This window comes from Macrosteles quadrilineatus, unplaced genomic scaffold (assembly GCF_028750875.1).
Source record: "Macrosteles quadrilineatus isolate MER2022 unplaced genomic scaffold, UCM_ALF_1.0 Scaffold_5__1_contigs__length_97177068, whole genome shotgun sequence".
Taxonomy (NCBI): domain Eukaryota; kingdom Metazoa; phylum Arthropoda; class Insecta; order Hemiptera; family Cicadellidae; genus Macrosteles; species Macrosteles quadrilineatus.
In genome coordinates, this window is record NW_026542598.1 from 15,046,324 (window position 1) to 15,066,962 (window position 20,639).

General features: G+C 34.0%; 1 protein-coding gene across 2 annotated transcripts in view; it reads right to left on the minus strand.

Annotated features, from left to right (window-relative positions):
- Positions 1 to 3,290: 3,290 nt before the first annotated feature.
- LOC128994717 (exonuclease mut-7 homolog) overlaps positions 3,291 to 20,639 on the minus strand; it is a 52,582-nt gene continuing 35,233 nt past the window's right edge. For both annotated transcript variants that reach the window (XM_054419453.1, XM_054419452.1), the window contains 4 exons: positions 19,219 to 19,440; positions 14,461 to 14,589; positions 6,652 to 6,948; positions 3,291 to 5,409 (listed from right to left, as the gene is read on the minus strand). In XM_054419453.1, the coding sequence (XP_054275428.1) occupies positions 5,275 to 5,409; positions 6,652 to 6,948; positions 14,461 to 14,589; positions 19,219 to 19,440 (783 nt within the window). In that variant the 3' untranslated portion in view covers positions 3,291 to 5,274. The remainder of the gene's footprint in view (positions 5,410 to 6,651; positions 6,949 to 14,460; positions 14,590 to 19,218; positions 19,441 to 20,639) is intronic.

The window sequence follows — 20,639 nt, forward strand, 5'->3', positions numbered from 1 at the left end:
TTTTTACATCACGCAGGTGAAGGTTGTGTTCATAATTTACCTAAGTGATGTATAAACACGCTCTTGCGTAACGTGTAACGTACAAGATTTTACCTGACCCGACAATATACAGGAGGTTACGAACAATATTAATCATTATCCATTTCACTCATCTTCTAACAGTAACGTTCATTTACAAACAAAAGCTAGGTTAGGAAAATTTTTCAAAACATAACAATAAAATTCAAGAGCACAGCTGATTTCTAGCGTTGAATGTCGTTGGCTCCATAGAGGTATATTTTTTTAAGTTAATCACTCAATGTTATTTAAATGGGTTTCATTACATCACCGAGTGAGTTTTTGATACTTTACATCACTCGAGAAGTAAGGAAGTTGTATACATCACGCTTGGGATAGGGAAGTTTAACATGGCGGGTTAGGTAAAGAAATAAATCGGCGTTTCTGTTAAGTAGGCCTAGTAAAAAATATGTACAGTATTACACTATCTAACAATAAAAGCATCATAGTCTCCGAAATCTCAAAGTCTCTACAAATCTCAAAGTCTCTACAAATCTCAGAGTCTCTACAAATATTGAAGTGGCAATAAGTTAGTCCTACTGTATTACCATTCTTGGTATAGTAGTTATATTTTGAAAAATTTAACCCCAGTTAGTAGTAGTTTTTACTATGTTGAATAACACACATATATACAGACACCATGAGATTGCTATATAATAGTATAGATTATCAAATTGACAAAGGAAATATGTAAATCCCATCTATTTCCACATTCATCGTACTTACAATACGATAAATGCAAACAAAAACATAATGTTTGTATTTTTAGTTTTAGACATATTGTGGTATGTTGTAATTTTTCACTAAATAAACAACCTAGATTCTAATTTGTATATTTTACCATACCCCAAAATCCACTAAAATATGTAATTTAAATACTTTCATTCATTGATACAGAGCAGCAATACTCTCATTGATGTTTATAGCCTAGCATGAGTGCCGGACTCAGGCGGCGGGTGAGTGCGGCGTTGCCAGTTCGAACGTTGCGGCCTTGTATTAGAGGTGGCTGTGGTTTATCCTTATGGGTCAGCTAGACTATTGCATGTCTTCTTGTGGTAATGTATTTATTTAAACAATTTTTATTTAGATTTACATCACAAATCTTTGATATTATGGGCTAAAATTAGAGTGAAACATTTTTAGGTAACATCAGTGCAATCAAATGTTGCCAACACAATATACTCATGAAAGTATGCTTCCAATCTAAAAACAGGATGAGAAGTTTATTGCTCTGATAAAAACCTTTGTTTATAATAAATGTTGACAAATATTGATTAGCGTATTGTTTTAGTTCCTATCTACAAAGATCAATATTATTTGTTATATCACTAAAATAAATATCAAACATTTATCGATATCCGTGCAATCAAATGTTTCCAGTACTTAATACTTATAACTAAAGGAGATGTTCCCTGCAGTGAGTGAGGGTGAAGTGCAGAACTGGTTTATGGAGTATAAAACTGTAACTGACTGTTTATCTTAGTGGGTTTCTTTGAGAAGTCTGGGTACCCACTAAAAACACAATCCCTTCCGAAATTAGCATTTTCACAGCCATTTTGAAACTCCCTAGCCTATTTCTGCACTTTCCACACTATCTTATAACTACCTATATATAATGATGTCTTAGTAAAAAAACATACATTTTAAATTTAAGTGTTTTCATTGGTGGTTGTACCTTGATTTTCGTCTGAGTTTTATATTTTTAAAATGCCTCACTGTTAAACAACTTATACATATTTTCTTATCAACTCAGGAACCTCGTATTATTTTGAGGAAAGATCACTACATGGAGTTTAGAGCATGTTTCTTTTGTGTCTAGTACACAATACGAGTGATGTTTTAGAACGCTCCTTACCCCCCCTCATCTCCAAGATGCCCCCAACAACAGTCAAAATGTGTTACACTTTCAGTGCATACCCAAGTTTTACAAGTATGTATTACAATAGCGGTCACCCGCGTCTCTGTGCTGCTTCATCGGAAACCTTGAAATATATTGATTTTATTATCTAATAAACAGATTTTAATGTATTAAAAACATACAATGCACAATGACAACCAGTAGGCCTACTATTTTTTTGTTTAAAGCTTTGCACTTTCAGTGCATACTCAACACCATATAGATGCTGGATTAAAAGCCCTTTAATTGAGCATCGTGTTATAACACTGTACTATACGACAGTGAACCCCTTTCGAGGGGTTTATAGAAAACTTATATTTTTCGGGGAAGTTTCACATCAAGGCCTTTCAATCAATTATGCGGTTCATAGGTGTTTAGCTTATGGGTTTCTCAAAATTTCATGATCCTTATTAGCTTTATAGAAGATTGTCAAAGGCTATTTTTGTGACAATAATTAATCTAAAGTATTTATTTTTTTATTCAATTAATTCATGAAATTTCTTAATCTCCTAAGTAAAAATCTATATCTATAAAAGAGGAACTATGTATGTATGTATATATATGTGTATATACGTTATGGACTCCGAAACCACTCGACAGATTGTAATGAAACTTTCAGGCATTATTAAGCATCTTTCAAGGATGGTTCGAGTGAAGTTTGGTGCAGATCCGTCAAAAGGGCTCTGCCCCAGAGGGTTTTAAGTGGGCCAATGTCAGACTTTTTGATCTAGAATGTTTACGAATAAATATAATTTAAAAGCAGATGTTTACATCAATAAACACAAATTTAAATTTTGAAATTTGAATTTTTAAAATTTGTGGGACTGTTTTGTACGTTTGAATAACTACAACATTCTGTATTAGCATTAGTCATGATTTGAAATAGTGCCACAGTGTTTCTACAGAATGCAGCACAGAAAACTATTTTACTTTTGAATAAGTCCAAATGTATTAAACCCCAACCGCAGCACACCTGTGCACTTAACAACGTTTAAATTCTCCAATGTTAAATATTAAAACATAAAAACCTTTATAAAAGTACTGTATTATAAACAATAAAAGGGATGACTTTTTTAAATGTATGACAACAGCTAATTTGCAACCAAAAGGTGAGTGAGCGTAGCGAACGAACATCAATCTGGAGGCGAGTAAGCGTAGCGAACGAGCTAACCTGAAAACAAGTGAGTGCAGCGAACGATTTCCAACCTGAAGGTGAGTGAGCGTAGCGAACGAACTTCAACCAGGACGTGATTGAGCCATGCGAATACTTAAGTTAAGCGGGGCAAAGCCCGCGGGTACAGCTAGTTATTCATAAAGGGAAAATGATATAGTGAACTAAGTCAAAACTAGCATTTATTTAAACTTATAATCCAGCAAGTGTTGGAAAAAACACTTCTTGCATTTGAAACAAAACGGTACAAAATTAAAAAACAAAAACATAACTTGGCCAACTTGTGGTAACTTGTCATTGTTGAAACATAACATATAAAAATATTCAGGTAGGAAAAGATACTTTATGTAGGTACATATTAAAGATACCTATTATATATCACGTACAGGATAAAGTTGATACAAGTTGAAATACACAATCACAATACCATACCATTAAATCTAATAGAAGAAAGACTAATTGAACATTAGATCTTGTGGAAGATCAGAATGGTGATACAGTGGACCCCTCCAAACTTTTGTCTTCCAAATTACTTAAATCTACGGCGATATATAAAACAATTGAGTGAAAGCAATTAACTATGTTTTATTTTACGATAACTTAGTTTATAAGTTACAAAACCATACCATCACATATTTGTATATAACCTATGTATCTTAAAACTATTATGTATCTTAAAGAATCTTGAATCCATGTGCAAAGAATCTTGCAAAAACTGAATCCAAAATGACCATTTAATAGGTCCTCCTAGTGTTTGATGGTGACAGAAGAAAAGAAGCTTAACCCTTTCCACTCGTATGTCGCCGCTACCGCGACATTCACGTCTGACCGTTCCACTCGTATGTCGCGGCCGCCGCGACATTTTCAGCATCGGCTTTTTATTAATAAATCCCTTTTATATAGTGTTTGCATGTTTTGAATTTGTGTTGAACACAAACTTAATGATTTCCTTATTCATTTTACATGTCTTTGGTAGCTTGAAAAATAATTGTAAGTTTATTTAGTCAGCTGTGGATTAAAGAATAGAGAAGTGTAAATAGTAACCATGACGACCAAAATCACCAAAAAATCTAAGTTTGAAAATGCATTTTTCATTAAAAATACACCTAATCCTTCTTGTAATGGCTGATTTGAATTGGCAACTAGATATCTAATGTTGATAAAGTGTTTTACAAATCCTGAAAATGTGTTAACGTTTTTTAAAAAGCCTCCTAAAAAATATTTTGTACATTTTATTTTGCTTTTTTTTATATTATGACCACACAAAAAATATTTTATGGGTATATTTATTTTGATATTTTGTTTTACTTGTGTACAATTTTATGCTGAATAAGAATCAAGCCCTCAAGTACAACAAATAATTTATTTTAGTCAGTATATGTACACAAAACTTAAAACATGTTTTTTTGCATGGCAATAAATGCAAGCGTATGGGACAACAAGGGGTCAACTAATCCGAGTGGAAATGGTTAAGGGTGTTGAGGTAATTTATCATTTATCACAAGACTTTTGAACAATAAATTAATAGAGTTAAAATAAAAAAAAAAAACTAAATGTGAGAACAGCTAGAAATAGTTCCAGACAATTCTTCATACCACGTAAGTGCAACAATTTCCTCATATTAGTTTCATATTATGTCTATGTTTCCAACCACATTGGAGAGATTTAAGTTTGACAAAAACGTCAATGGTTACTAACAACAGAACTACACGGATTACTGGACAATTAGAGAAAATTTAACCACACTTCGGTCCTTTGACAATTATAAAGAAGGAACGGGCATGACATAAATAAAAACTAACATCATGACTGAAGAAATTTTAGTCAATCGAGTACTTCACAAAAATAACAGGCAACACCCCAGATTAGTTTTGAGTTATAATTTGGCATTGGGTTTAATAAAGTTGTTGCAATTTAGATTTTTCTTCACAAGAAAAAATTTGCAAAGCCTATTTTCTAGGTGTATTATAAGTCGCGTGATCTATTTGTATTATTCACAAGAACAGAACAGTACAGTGTTTAATCAAGGTTGTGCTATGCCTTACAAATGTTCAAATGCCTTAATGTTATACTACAATGCAGTGTCCTTACATCTACTATTTGTCAGGTTCCGGAGGAGGTCCACTGTACATGTGTATCACAAGATTGTCTACTTGGCGACAATGTGTTGCAAGTTGTCCAGGATACGCACCAAGTGGCTGCCATCCCAGTAACAATGGCCACAATTATCACATACGTAGAACAACGGCACACTGTCAAACTTGTCTTTGGGTATGCTTTCGTGCTGAAATCCAAAATTTGTTGTGTTAGTCTTAAAACAATAAGAGACAAGCTAATATAAGTTTTTTGACAGCCTCCCTTTCAACAATATTACTATGTAATTAAGATTAGAATAGGAGCTTTAGATGTCTAATATGAATAAAAGTTTTGCCACAGATAAAATACTGGTTTCAGAGAGGGATAGAGCTTCAATGTTCCAATCAGAGAGCAAAAAAATCAACCCTCCTGATGGAAGGAAGGGTGATATGATGTGTAATGTTGTAATGTCATATTGTTGAGAGTCAATGGCCCTCTCCTCAAGACCACAAACTACTGTGGTGCATGAGGGTGAATCAGCTAAAGTCAGCAGATGATACTTGGACAGTAAAAACAGACTTTGTGTCTAAAACCAGGAACTGTCCTTTCCTTGGGGCTATTACAGTTGAACTCTTACTATCTGGAACGTCGATTATCCAAACACTTAGAGAAGAAATTTTAAAACCTAAAACTACGGTATTAAGCAATGTTATTAAAAGAGGCAGACACCGTGATTGTGTCAGAATACCAAATATCTGCAGTCGTGTAGACAATATCATCGTGCTCTGTGGTGACAAGAGACTGTCTTCTGCAATTACTAAAACATCATCATCGTCTACCATGATTGTGGGAAAATCCTGGAATATCTTCTGCAGGTTATATAAATCGTCACCTCCCACAGTCACGAAAACATCATCATTGTCTTTTGGGGTCAAGGAAGATCATAACCGTCCTCCACAATGGCGGAATAGTGTGAATTCTTTTTGCAAAATCTTTGCATATACATGACAAAACATGACTTTCTGAAAACATCCCCCAGAGTCTTGGTGAAGATCCGATCTTCTGGATTTTTTACTATGCGAAAGTGTTGCAGTCTCGATAGATTCGGTTGCTTGCAGTTCTACTGCACAAGATATTTTAGATTATAGGGCTCACAGTAGAATGACAACAGCGACAGTGCAAGATGGACTACTAGAGTAGATGAGTTCTATGCTGCTACTAAATTAGAGACAGGGGTTTCAACTACAAACAGGTCTCGTTTTGGACATTGACGAGCGGAGGGAGCGTTTGGGGACGATTAATAAACTGTCAAGTGTTGATGATTCTAGAAAGAAAAGGCTAAAAGAAATAAAACACAAAAAAGAGACCAGCCTTGACTTCTTGAGCATTAGGTGAAAATTCTAAGCTAGTGTAAAATTAAATTAGAAATACCAGCAGTAGCCCTATTTACCTTGATATGAGCTCCTGTGCTTGTCTCACAGTTGTAGCCATAAAATGTATCCTCTTCAACTGGTGTATGATTGGCTCCTGCCTGTGACGTGACATACCCTGATGGGGCATGGGTAACTGGACCTGGTATATCATCATCTGAACAGCTGTCATCATCAAAGTCATTGTAATCATCGTAGTCATCGTCAGCAATATCCAGTTGGTGAGCAGAAACATGCCGGTGTGTTCTGTAAGTTGAATCAATAGCTTTCCTCAACTCCTGAGGGGTCAGCTTCTTGAAATCTGCTCCATTACATAGCTATAAAAACATAATAAATATTGTCACTTCAGATCTCTAAATACAAAAATATGTATTAGGATTGACTATAATATGAGGTTTTGGGCTGTCCACATTATTTAGGCATCAACATTAACCCATCAGTTTAACTGTTACGTATAATACAGCTGTAACTTAGAAAACACATTTTATTCTATAGTTATACAACTGCTTCAAAAGATAAATATTTATAGTAAATTTATTATTTATTTATAAGCTACCAAAATAAATAAATCACAAGGGAGTGTTGCACGACGTCCAAGTGCCACGACGTCCAATAATATTTTTCCAGTGCCACGACGTCCAAAACATAATTTTTGAGTTGTTGCACGACGTCCAAGTGCCACGACGTCCAAAAGTACAGTAACTGCCAAAAATATAGTCTTTCTACAAGCTTTGGACATCGTGGCACTTGGACGTCATGAAACAGCGCACTGTAGAATTGTAAAGAAGTTTCATTTGCACCACGTCCAAAGCCTCTGCCAGTTGCACGACGTCCAAGTGCCACGACGTCCAATCAATATTTCACTGTTGCACGACGTCCAAGTGCCACGACGTCCAAAGTGCCTGCACACTGTGAACACTGTTTGCCGACCTCAGTGCATACAGTTCGCATTGCAATTATTGAAGGCAACTAGTCCTAGTCAACTGTTTGAAAGTTGTCAACCGCTTCGTCTTCGATTAATGTTTAAATTATTCAATATTCAATGGTTCTAATTGAACTAATTATTGCGTTAGCTTAAATTTTTTATATGTAAAATAAATACTATGTCACTGTAAAATGTAATGATGCAGTATTTCTGTTGTTATGATTGCATAATTGATTTCTACAAAATAGAGCTATGTCATAGAAACGAAATAAATAAATGACTACACTATTCACTATATTGTATGATTAATACAATAAATTAATCACTAGCCCAAAAGTAAATATGGTTGGTTTAATGTGAGTAGTGGTAGAATTCTAAGTACTGCAGTAGAATAGAATTGTCATACTATATCAATTGGTAGCAAATTTACTCGTAAGATAAAATGTATGCACAGTTTTATAACAGCTGTAAGACTTCCCATTTAAGTACCGGTATCATTAAAATTGTATAACTTCCATTGAACAGAAATGAGATAAGTAGATATTGATACACAGATATATGAATTTTCATACACTTATTATATGATGAATTCAAAAAAGTTTTATCCATAAAATGTGCTAAATATTATGTAAACTATCAACTTTTTAAGCTTTAATGATGTTACTACAATGGTTAAAAATGTTTCCTGTGAAACAGTGGGAATAATTCGTTTTAAAAGAAATCATTCATCATGGATATAGGAAATAATTAAGATTCTATAATCATTGCCCTATCAACCTAGGCCCTTTTCCTGAGTGTTATGAGGTTTATGTTCTGATTTATTTTTGTGTAAACCGTAATATAATCCCCCTACCACAGCAAATCTGTAGACTGAATTTCCATTTGCCTGATTATATAATTTCACTAAAATATGTTAGAAAATTACCCTATTTTCCATATTTATTTATATTTTCCTATTTTTCCTATTTGTCGGTTTGAAACTATTGTGATAGCTTTTTGTTTACAGTGCAAACCATGGATGTATGGATGGACGGATGGATGTTTGTGACAAGCAAACGCGAAAAATACTAAACCGACAAGGTTGAAATTTGGTATGATGATAGATGACATCCCCGATTAAAATATTCTTACATCAAAAATTCTTTCAGTCTCCGCCCCGGTGGCTCTGGCTTTGGACTTTCTCTAGTTAACCTTATGAGAATTCATATTAAAAGAAATTAAAGAATATTGTCAGCCGTTTCAACTGTACAAGTTGGTTCTATGATATTAAACAGCATTAAAAGTTATAAGGCTTGCGAAACAGGGTGCAGCACTATTATGTTGTTCGTTTGCATTAATGACCACAGCTAATTTGAACCAACTAGCAAAAAAAAGTTGTTGTACACAATGAGAACTTTACTTTTTTCCATGGTCTAGGTGCAGTGGTAGAACATCAGGACTTTGGTAGATGTGTGCTACTCAATAGGATACCGTATAAATTCTTTTTTTCTTTTTCTTTTTATTAAAAGAGGTTGGGGGCCAATTAAAAGACCAGTTTTTTTTTTTATCGTGTCCTCTCCCATAACTGCAATAAGCATTTATACTTATATGTCAACCCCGTACGAAGGACGGGTACTCTGCTAGTAACACAATAATACAAATACAGTATACTAATACAATAATACTGTAGGTTTCCGTAGTCTGTGGCCATAGGTTCATCTGAACTGTCAATCAATTCTGAGAAATTCACAGTTGTAAATTCTTACTAGTCTTTTTCTAAGTTCACGTCGCACTCGCAATTAGTTCGCATGTTTTATCTAGGAAAGCAGGTATGCCCTAAGTCATAGCATTTGTAGGTTAAGTATAATAATAACAAACATGCTTATCGTAGGTTTGTAGGCATACTTGTTCAAGAATATGTCGTGGTAGGTTTTGTTTATAAATTTTATTTTTTAATTCTTGTCTAATGACGATATTGATTTGTATTAGTGCGAAAATGTTAATTTATTTGTCAAGGGCATGAGCGGCTCTCTGGTCTATGTATGTTACATGAAGCACAACATGAAAAAGAATAAATTAAAGGAAGGTAAAAAACGGATTAGTTGCTGAAGGTCTAAATTTCGGAAGGTCTAATCAGACCTTCGACACACATTTTGCAGTTTGTACTTGATGCTGAGGATCCCATGAATCCTGGACAAAATTAAAAAAATGTTTCATTCAAACTACAAGTTTATTACTTTTCCGAGAACCAGCCTTTATCAGGACTTCCGCTCCCACGCTAGTTGGCAACATCAACTGTGCTATATGAAAACAATAAATCTTGAGTAAATATATTGTAATGTTAAATGTTGAGGTTGTGGTGTTCCTTCGTAAACACATTCAATTATAATCTTGGAATATGTAAATTTATTGTTATACGTTAACTTTATTGATATTCGATTCACTACAGTACTATTAAACCTATAACATTTTCAATTCATGTGCGTTGTATTTTAGAGTTGGGGAAACAAAAGAACCCTGTGTACAACTTATTTATATGATACTAGCTGTGTGCCCGTTCTACGCACGGGGATCTTAAAGTAGTCAGTTGAAACCTTCTTATATTAAGAAAAGCAGTTGGTTTGCATATTTTCAGATATGCTGGCAAAACTATTATATATAAACCTTTGCAAATACAGTATCTGACAGTTTCAAGCCAAAACAAATGCTTCGCAATTAAATGTCACCCGGATCGTGTTGGTCCATATGTTAAATCCAATGATTAAACTAAAAAAAAGCTTTATAGGCCTAGATCTATGAGGCATAGCCCTAAGGCCTATAGTTGAAAGTTACTTCCCACAATGGTTAAAGGTATTTATTTAAAGTACTACCTCAACCTCACCATTTAACACTTTATTCGGGTTGACATTTTCATTATCAAGGTGCTCTTGTCCTTTTCGTGACACTGAGAAATAAGTACACAAATGCGTTACCAACAGACATACACACAAAAATACAGAACTTAATTAGGGAATTTGCTACGTTTTAAGCTTAACAAAGTACATATAAAATTAGAATTTGAAATCTTTGTCAATGTCATCAAATTTTATCATAACAATTTATATTTGCTTGGACCGAAGATGACGCGAAATGCTGACGAAATGACGGATTACTTTATAAAATGAAGTACTATAGACAATTTAGATTGGTAATTTAACCTATAATAAAAATTACCAAAATAGGCCATGAACTATTGATACATAAACAACGTAAATCGTAAACAATTCATAATGGTTTGCTAAAAAAACGTTTTACTTAAATGAGTTATCATTTTCTTAGCATAAACTAACATTTTGGAATCCAGACAGAAAAAGCAAAACTTATACAGTTAAGACATCAATTAAATTGAATAAGGCTGTAATACCACTGTATAAATAAGGTGCAACACCAACGATAACTAATTTGTAAATTACAGTGATGTGTTGGTACGTAAAAATGATTCTTGCTGCTACCAACGGTTCTAAGGGAAAAAACCAGTACCAAAAACCAACGTTTACAGTTAAGAATTACGTCCGACAAATAAAATGCGTTAATCAAGTCCCAAGGTTATTGATTTCTTGGTTTTGGATTTTTTCGTGAAAAGTTATCGGCAATCAAAATTATTTCCCATTAATTGCTTTATTCGTAAACAACTTTTAATGTAAACTTATTGGTGTCAGTTTGAAAAAAAAACAACTGTTTGTTATTTAATAGATTACGCAGGCCTATTCTCTAAACAATGATTGGTATATAAAAGATATAACATTAGAATGAAATGTGACCAATGCTGTGACCAATCACGCAATGCTGGGTTTTTGGACGTTTGTAATTTTATTTCTTAAGTAGGGAGGCCGTGTATTCTAGGGAAAAGTACCGGTATCAAGGATCGTCGTCGAAAAGGTTGTTATGAATAATTGGGTAGGCGTAAGTACCCAAGAGATGGGCTATGGGCCTATTGGCTGTATCGTCCAGCGATTGCATCATACGGTGAATAGGAGCAGAAAGTAACACATTGGAAAAGCGAGTTTAGCATCATCCATAAACCGTAAACCTCTGTTACAATCACCCACTGTAGTTGTGATTTTTTGCTTTACACTTTACACTTTACACAACCACCATTGAAGCGCCGTCAATGAGTTAGTAAGCTATTGGCGACGATCATTAATAAATTCAAGTTTCCCAGCCCTATACAACACTGATTCAAGGTTATCAAAACTCAAGAACAATTTTATACACAAAGAATCTCTGGTTCCTAACCTGGATGATGTTATTAAATTTCATTTACGGTTACACTATATTATTCCACTTGCGATTAATTAAATCCGTTATGTAAGACAACGATTTCAATCTCACTTGGATGGGCTTTGCCTTGAAAACGTGATCGGAAATGGTTGTGGTATTTGTAAACATATCAGTGACAGCAAGAAAAAAATATCTTGATCCGAACAGCTGTTCGTTATTTCATAGATCATTATGTGATAAAAATTGGAAGAAAACTTGACAAAAATCGCACAAAACTGCATTTTTGAACGTCCGTAATGTTATTTACTAATTATTGAGGCCATATTTTAATGGCTAAAGACACTCTCGCCAATCCAGTGAATACATTAAAATGACTTGGATCTTGATAGGTACTCTCGTTTTCCTGGAGAAGATTGTGTAAAATGCCATCTTGAGTGTTACAGAAAGACAGAAAGACAGACAGACAGACAGAAATTTAAATGAGACTTGTTTCGGCTTCTTTAAGTATAAAACGTAAAAATAACCTACAAATGAATGATTATGAGCAATGTACAGACAAAACTCTAATTTTATTTATATAGATTCTCATTGGTTGCAATTTAATAAGTGGTGTAGCAAAACACAAACACAAAATTTATTGAAATGAAATTAAGTCAATGTTAAGTGAATACTATTAATAAACATATTTACGACATAAAGACATTTAATTGAAGCCTAAAAAACCGTTCGAAAAGGCATTCTATTCTTTATACTAGTAAAAATTAAAATGAGGGGATAAAAAATAGTTTTCAAAGATCATGTTGATCAATGTACCTATCAATGTATCTAGTCTTGAAAAAATAAGTAGGCTATTTAAAAGCAGACTCCAAACATAATGAAGTTGATCGGTTGTTAACAAAATGTCATCATTTTTCAAACCATGTAAACCTTTATAGTTTTCCAACTGTTGCCTTGTTTATTTTTTTCTTTTTATGTTTTTTTTAGCGAATTTCCCTATAGGGAAGTAGCTATTACCGTAGGTCTCATGGTAAGACTTAGGCCCGGGACCGATTTACTTTTTCATTTTGATGTCCCCAGAGGCCAAAAACACCACTCGTTCAAATTTTTATATATGTATATATATATATATATATATATATATATGTGTGTCCGTGAACACGATAACTTGAGTAATTTTTATCCGATTTTGATGAAATTTGGTTTGAAGGTGTAAGGCGGGATAAACTTGAATGAGTTCGCGATCCAGCATGATCGGACCATGGGAACAGGGTTTTATGGGGGGTTTTATGGGGTAAAAATTGGTTTTTCTAACTTTTGACCCTCAAAACACAGAATTTCCCAATTTTTCTCTAAACCTTCTTAAAGAGCTTAAAAAAACAAAAAATTCAGTATATCAAAGTGTTTTTGTACGGTTATTGGTTACGGAGAAAACTAAAAAAATGGTAAATTTAAAATTCCCATGTTATACTTATGGAGAATATTGTAAAATGTTGTAGTTTGCTTGTTTATGGATATCTTTTGATCAAACTTGGTAAATATATTCATTTTACTAAGCAATAATTATTTTACTTAAAACACACACTTTATTAGTTTCCTTGTAGCAGCAAACCTAGGTACTCGTTAAACCTAATGTTATTTAAATAGATCAATTAAAAATCAATTCAGCCAAATGGAAATTCGCTTAGGCGTCAGGTTTGCTGCGGCGGGGGTATTTTTACTTTATCATGTTTCAATTAATGGTTCAAATATTCATAGTATATATATTTCTGAACAAGAACATATACCCATGTATATATAACTAATAAACGTTCCATAAGCATTTTACACGAGAGAACACTATTCGGCAAGTAGCCGGTCATCATGAAGGAGCTTGGACGTCGTGCAACAGCGCTGAGCTATATTGGACGTCGTGCAACAGTCAAATATTTATTGGACGTCGTGGCACTTGGACGTCGTGCAACTGGCAGCGACTTTGGACGTCGTGCAACACTCCCGCAAATGTTACTTTTTTACAATTATATAGTGCACTGTTTCACGACGTCCAAGTGCCACGACGTCCAAAGCTTGTAGAAAGACTATATTTTTGGCAGTTACTGTACTTTTGGACGTCGTGGCACTTGGACGTCGTGCAAAAACTCAAAAATTATGTTTTGGATGTCGTGGCACTGAATAAATATTATTGGACGTCGTGGCACTTGGACGTCGTGCAATGCATCCAATCACAAACTGTAACCAATTTTACTTCATAAAACATCGGAAATAAAACAATTACTCATGATTTTGACCTATTACTGTTCAAAACTGTTACACAACTAACCATTTGATATTATGATAGTGTAGGTTATATTGTTTGGCCGTTTTCTGTTTGCTGAACAGCGTATCCTTATTTAGGGATAATTGACATGTCAGTGGTTGGGATGATGAGATCGACCCAACGATCACATAAGACCAACAGATGGAGCATGCCTATCCAACCAAGATTGTAACAACTGAAGCAGGGTCAGCCATCTTGCGGTAAGCCATGTGGTTGACAAAGAATATTTTCAACGAATATAACAAAACATACTTGTAAAACTCAAAATTGATTTCAAATCAAGTTGTATTAGTAGTAAATTCAAAACTTGTTTTTGAAACGTATGACTTCTAAATCAGATTTTCCATTTACCTGACATCGACTAAATATATCCTCTTTAGCCACCATAACGTTATAAAACCTCAAAACTTCCACCATCTGTTCTTTGGATGTTTGCTTCATCACTCGATAACACATTCCTTCAGGCACTTGTGTGTGCAGCTGAAACACAAATAAGTGTCATAAACTGAAAAATCTTGAAAATCGAGGCATAAAACTGTAAAATGGCCTACTGACCCAGTCGGTTGCCAATAAGGTTATATGTAATTTTGAAGAGCAGAAAAGACACATAGATAATGCGTGTTTCGTGTTGGCAACATTTGAGTGTCAAGTCAATGTTTCTGTCTTATTTCAGCAAAGATTTCACAATTCATCATGCACTCTTTTTTTTCTGTAGTTTACAAGTAGACAGCTGTAACGAGTTTAATTAGTTTTTAAGTTAATTCAGGGAGTATTTTTAGGGACTATATGTATGCTGAAGTTTTTATTTAGTTTAACTAGAGGTCGTCCAGTGGTCGAAACTCGACCAAAAATATTTAATGTACAGACTTCTTTATTTTCATTCCACACTTTGAATAGAACATGTGATTGGAGTTTCTTCCATTTGTTTTGATTTTCTGTTTATATTTCGTTGTTATTTCGTCACCAGCATGGCAACTCATAATATCCATGTTAAATTTTTCAAAATTTTAAATTCATTTTTTGTGCTTATTTTTGAGCCTATTTTAATTTATAAAGGGACTCTGCACACCTACAGGAAAATAGCTTTCTAACAGTATGCGTAGATTTTCCCTACGATGCACACGAGCTGAGAAAAAAGGTTTTAAAGAAACATGCTTGCCTATTAATATACAGGGTGAATTTTAAATGAGTTCCCCCCCTAGTTTTTTCTACATTTCTTAAGATATCAACTTCGGACCACGTCAGATCATTGTACTGTAGTAAGTACTTCATTTTGACTGAATAAACATTTTTGGCCGCCATCTTGGATCCGCCATATTGGATACAAAATTTTTTTTTCAAATGTAAAGGTAGAGTTGTGACCCATTGTTTCAAACTAGAATTTTACGCTGATTACAATGCCGCAATTAGTTTAAAAAAATCTTGATCCGATCTAAAGTTATGAAGACTTTTTATAACTTTATTTTTAGCCCATTTTAACATTGTGCATTTACAAACTAAGACCATAATCTCAAAATAGTGCTAGATAAAGATAAGTATACACCACCATTCATTGTCGACCTATTATCACTTGGTTATGACGGATGTATTTTTTTGGCCGCCATCTTGGATCTGCCATTTTGAAATGTGATAGATTAATTTAAATATGAAGGTGGTGTTGTGACCCATCATTTCAGACTACTTTTTTATGCTGAATTTAATGCCGCAATCCGTTTGCATCTTCATATTTGTTTTTTGAAATATTGGAAATTTAAGTAAGATAATTTTAATATTTCATCAAGAAAGCCTGATAAACAAAAACGGATTGCGGCATTGAGTTCAGCATAAAAAAGTAGTTCAAAATGATGGGTCACAACACCACCTTCATATTTAAATTAATCTATCACATTTCAAAATGGCAGATCCAAGATGGCGGCCAAAAAAATACATCCGTCATAACCAAGTGATAATAGGTCGACAATGAATGGTGGTGTATACTTATCTTTATCTAGCACTATTTTGAGATTATGGTCTTAGTTTGTAAATGCACAATGTTAAAATGGGCTAAAAATAAAGTTATAAAAAGTCTTCATAACTTTAGATCGGATCAAGATTTTTTTAAACTAATTGCGGCATTGTAATCAACGTAAAATTCTAGTTTGAAACAATGGGTCACAACTCTACCTTTACATTTGAAAAAAAAATTTTGTATCCAATATGGCGGATCCAAGATGGCGGCCAAAAATGTTTATTCAGTCAAAATGAAGTACTTACTACAGTACAATGATCTGACGTGGTCCGAAGTTGATATCTTAAGAAATGTAGAAAAAACTAGGGGGGGAACTTATTTAAAATTCACCCTGTATAGATAGATACCAAGCAAACAAATCACACTACTTAGTTACACAAAGAATGACGTTTTCCAACATGATTGTTCCTGAGAAGTAACATTTGAATTTGTCAGAAAAGATTCAACTTTTTGTGGTTTTGTTCAAATTAGACATATGGTTTGAGCAAACAATGCTTTGAGAGCACACTAAAGAACACCCCCGAAGAGAGCTTAATCTCCAGGCATACTATTTTTATCCTATCTCATAATTTGACAAGCAATTTCTGATTTTTTCTGGATTTTCTAACAACATTTATTTTTTTTAATAGGGAAAGAATTTGGTTGGAATTTTAAGAATGGAGAATTTTGGGGCTACAAATGTATTTGTGGACTGGTATCACAAGGAACACTTTGCATGTTGCTGAAAAAACTCATTTGGTAACTACAAGTCATAGCACTGGACTTATGAAGTTAGATCAGCAAAATTACAGAAGCAGAATGAGATTTCAGCTTATATGAAAAAAATCCAACTAGATTTATGATCAATGGGGGTTTTAATTGAAATAAAACTATTACCGTATGCCAAACCCCAATGAAATAGAAGAATCTAAATTTCTTTAGAAGTAATAGTGCAAAAACAAAAAAGTTATTCACCTAATATACCACCGTAAAATGAAGACTTTGATAACATGATGAAAGGAGAGCCATTTCGAAACTAATGTTTATTTCATATTCATCGGTGAGCGTGAAAAATGAACCAAAGGTTTCAATGACTTTTTTTTATTAAAATTATTATGTTTATATTGTTGTAACTATTAAACCCTATTTACCACAAGGCTCAGGTTCTGGTACTATAAAATCATCCACAGAGATAAAATAGGTAACCCTAACCCATTATATTAACCCATTTAAATGCAAGTCTTACAACTAGAACTTCATCTTGTTAGTAAGATTCATTTAAGACATAAACAAATATTTTCGGATTGACTTGATTCGTGGTTGGTTTTTATTCTAATATGAATGGGGCTCAGCCAATTGAACACCATATTTTTATTTCAATCAATTTTATTACAAATTTGTACCACTAGAGAAATATATAATAATAATCTGTAGGAACTGGAAATTCATCACTTGGCATAATTCATTGGTGAATTTACAATCTTGTAAATTGTTTTTATCAGTGCACAAATTCCATTCAAAAATTCACAGTGATGTAGTAACATGTAAGTGAAATTTGTATACATGTGGTGAAGAGTGGGACCAGAAAACAATAATTTGGAAGCCTACCAGACTACATGTACTCACTCTAGGGATGGTCAAGTCTCGAAATTTCGGGAAATTTTCGGGAAATTTTAATTCTCGTTACACGAGACGAGATTTCTTTTTGGCCGAGATTTTTATCGAGACGAGAATTAAAAAAAAAAAAAAAAAAAAATTTTAAACGCCTGCAGAAAGTCAATGCAATACCTGCAATACAGGAGTGTGTTGTAGTTGCGTTTCCTTTGCGAAGGCGTTTTTATTTAATAAATTCTTTTAATGTAAATATTACTTTAATTATTTTAATAAAATTACTTTATTAACATTTGAGAAGTTTTGTTAAGTGTAAGCAGTGTGAGGAATGTTTTATTACTATAAATACCCCCGCCGCAGCAAACCTGCAGACTAAGCGAATTTCCATATGTCTGATTGGATTTACACTAAAATGTCTACTTAAAAATTTAACATTTATTTCCTATTTAAATAGAATTAGTTTAACAGGTACTTAGGTTTGCTGCATCAGGGAGGGTAAAACAGTTTTTTTTTTGTAAAATGTTAATAGTTAGTAAGAAATAAAAACATTTTCCAAATTTGATCAAAATATGTTCATAAACAAGCAAACTACAACAGTTTATTTATTCTCCATAAAAATAACATGGGAATTAAAAATTTTCATTTTTTTTGGAATTTTCTCCGTAACCATTAGGCGCATAGTAACACTTCAATATACTAAATTATTTGTTTTTTTAAGCCCTACAAAATGGTTTGAAGAGATTTTGCAAAATTTTATGTTTTTTGGGTCAAAAATGGGAAAAACCTATTTTTACCCCATAAAACCCCCCTTAAACCCCCGTTCCCATAGTCCGATCATGCTGGTTCGCGAACTCGTTCAAGTTTATCCCGCCTTACACTTTCAAACCAAATTTTATCAAAATCGGACAAAAATTACTCAAGTTATCGTGCGGATGGACACACATATATATATATATATATATATATATATATATATATATAGATATATAAAAATTTGAACAAATGGTGTTTTTGGCCTCTGGGGACATCAAAATGAAAAAGTAAATCGGTCCCGGGCCTAGGTCTTAACATGAGACCTACGGTAATAGCTACTTCCCTATAGGGAAATTCGCTAAAAGTCAAAACATGTAACTATTTTATAAAAATTAATATTGCTTTTATTTTATGATTTATTTTATTTTAGGATAAGTTGAACTCTATCCTAACTGATATCACTATGTTTCTAAATCGTGGGCATTTTTAATAAGTTAGGCGTGATTAATAAAAAAATGTTATGCTGATGTTTTTTAATAAAATATTGTAAATATTCTTGCCTATTATCATTATTTTTGTATTTAAACAGTCATCTAACAATGTTACAAAATCAGGTAAAAATTTTGAACGCGCATTTCCCGTTGTGTATGAGAAGGGAAATCCCGTCTCGATCTCGTCTCGAAATTTTATGAGAAATAAAAAATCTCGTCTCGTCTCGTCTCGAACTAAAAATCCAATCTTGTCCATCCCTAACTCACTCTATCATAGACAGCTCCTTTGGTCAGAATGACTCTGTTCTGTTCTCTGTTCAAGGCCACGCAGACATTGTGGTTCTGTGTATTGCTGAGGATCTCAGCATCCACACCCACAGAGCGCAGACTGCGGCCGAGTCCTTGTAACATTGTGTCACACACCACTTTAAAATCGGCCACTCTGATTGGCCGATTTTTAGAGGACTGAGTCGTTGGCTCTTCAAATACCTGCAATCGCACACAATTAAGTACTTATTTCAAACTCAATATGAATTTAGGGTGAGTGGATTCCGTTTTGTTATTGGTTAAGACAAAATATTTCTTAGCCGGGACGATTAGTTAAAAGCCTAATGATCATGGACAGCTTAGAACCATGGAAAAGATCACAACTATTCTCAGTATCGAACCGGTAACCTTTGTCACTGCTGCTGAAAAAATAAACAATAATAAGTTTTTACAGGATATGCTTACCTAAATTGTACAGTCGACCCTGTAAATACAGATATAAACATTACGACTAAACTATAAAGAACAATGTCATATTTTACAGTCACTGACATCGTTATTTACAACCCACAAAGGTTCAAGAAGGATATTTTAAACTCCTTCTATTGATTGACTAGTTGCAGGATGGCGTCTTTCCTACCAGGCAAAGCTACTATTCAAACACACATCCTTGAAACCTGAGCTCCCGTTCAAACAATTGAACAATCAACAACACAACAATTGAATTGTTCAATCAGTGGTGTCATTTCACCAAATCCTTGGGGGGTCAAACACTGAGGGTGCGGAATACCCTCAGCAAACAAGGGGGGGCGGGGTCCGGGGCAAAATTTAGCAGTTTTGAAACAAAAAAGAGGGGTTTAAGCTTATTTTAATTTTGTCAAAAGCACTTCGAATAAAAACAAAATTATGAGTAAAATTTATATAAATTTAGACAGAAAATTAATGAAACTAACAATAATTGACAACAGACAGAAACATAATAATATGTTGGTAAGTTAGTCATCTAAGAAACGTGATCAATAGTTTCATGGTGTATTAATATTATTTTTGTTATTAGGGTGCGTACACAAAGAACGCCGGTTGCCGGCGCCGGCAAACCGGCCGCTGTAAGCGCGTCCCGGCTCGAGAAGAACTTAACATGGTTTCAAGTGTGCCCGTACACAGTAAACGCCGGTGCCGGCTCAACAAGCGCAACAAGCGCGAGCTGCCGGCGTCAACCGGCAAACAAGTATGAAGAGAACATTCTTATAAGCCGGTTCCGGCAACCGGCTCAGTCCGCGAGTGGTCTATGTACTGTGCAGTTGGTGGGTGTCATAGCGCGATGGTTGATACAGATGATTTAATTTCCAAAGTTTATCAAAAGAAGGTGATTTTTTAACTAAACGTCCTTCAATGTTTCTTAATATGTAATCGAAAGTCGC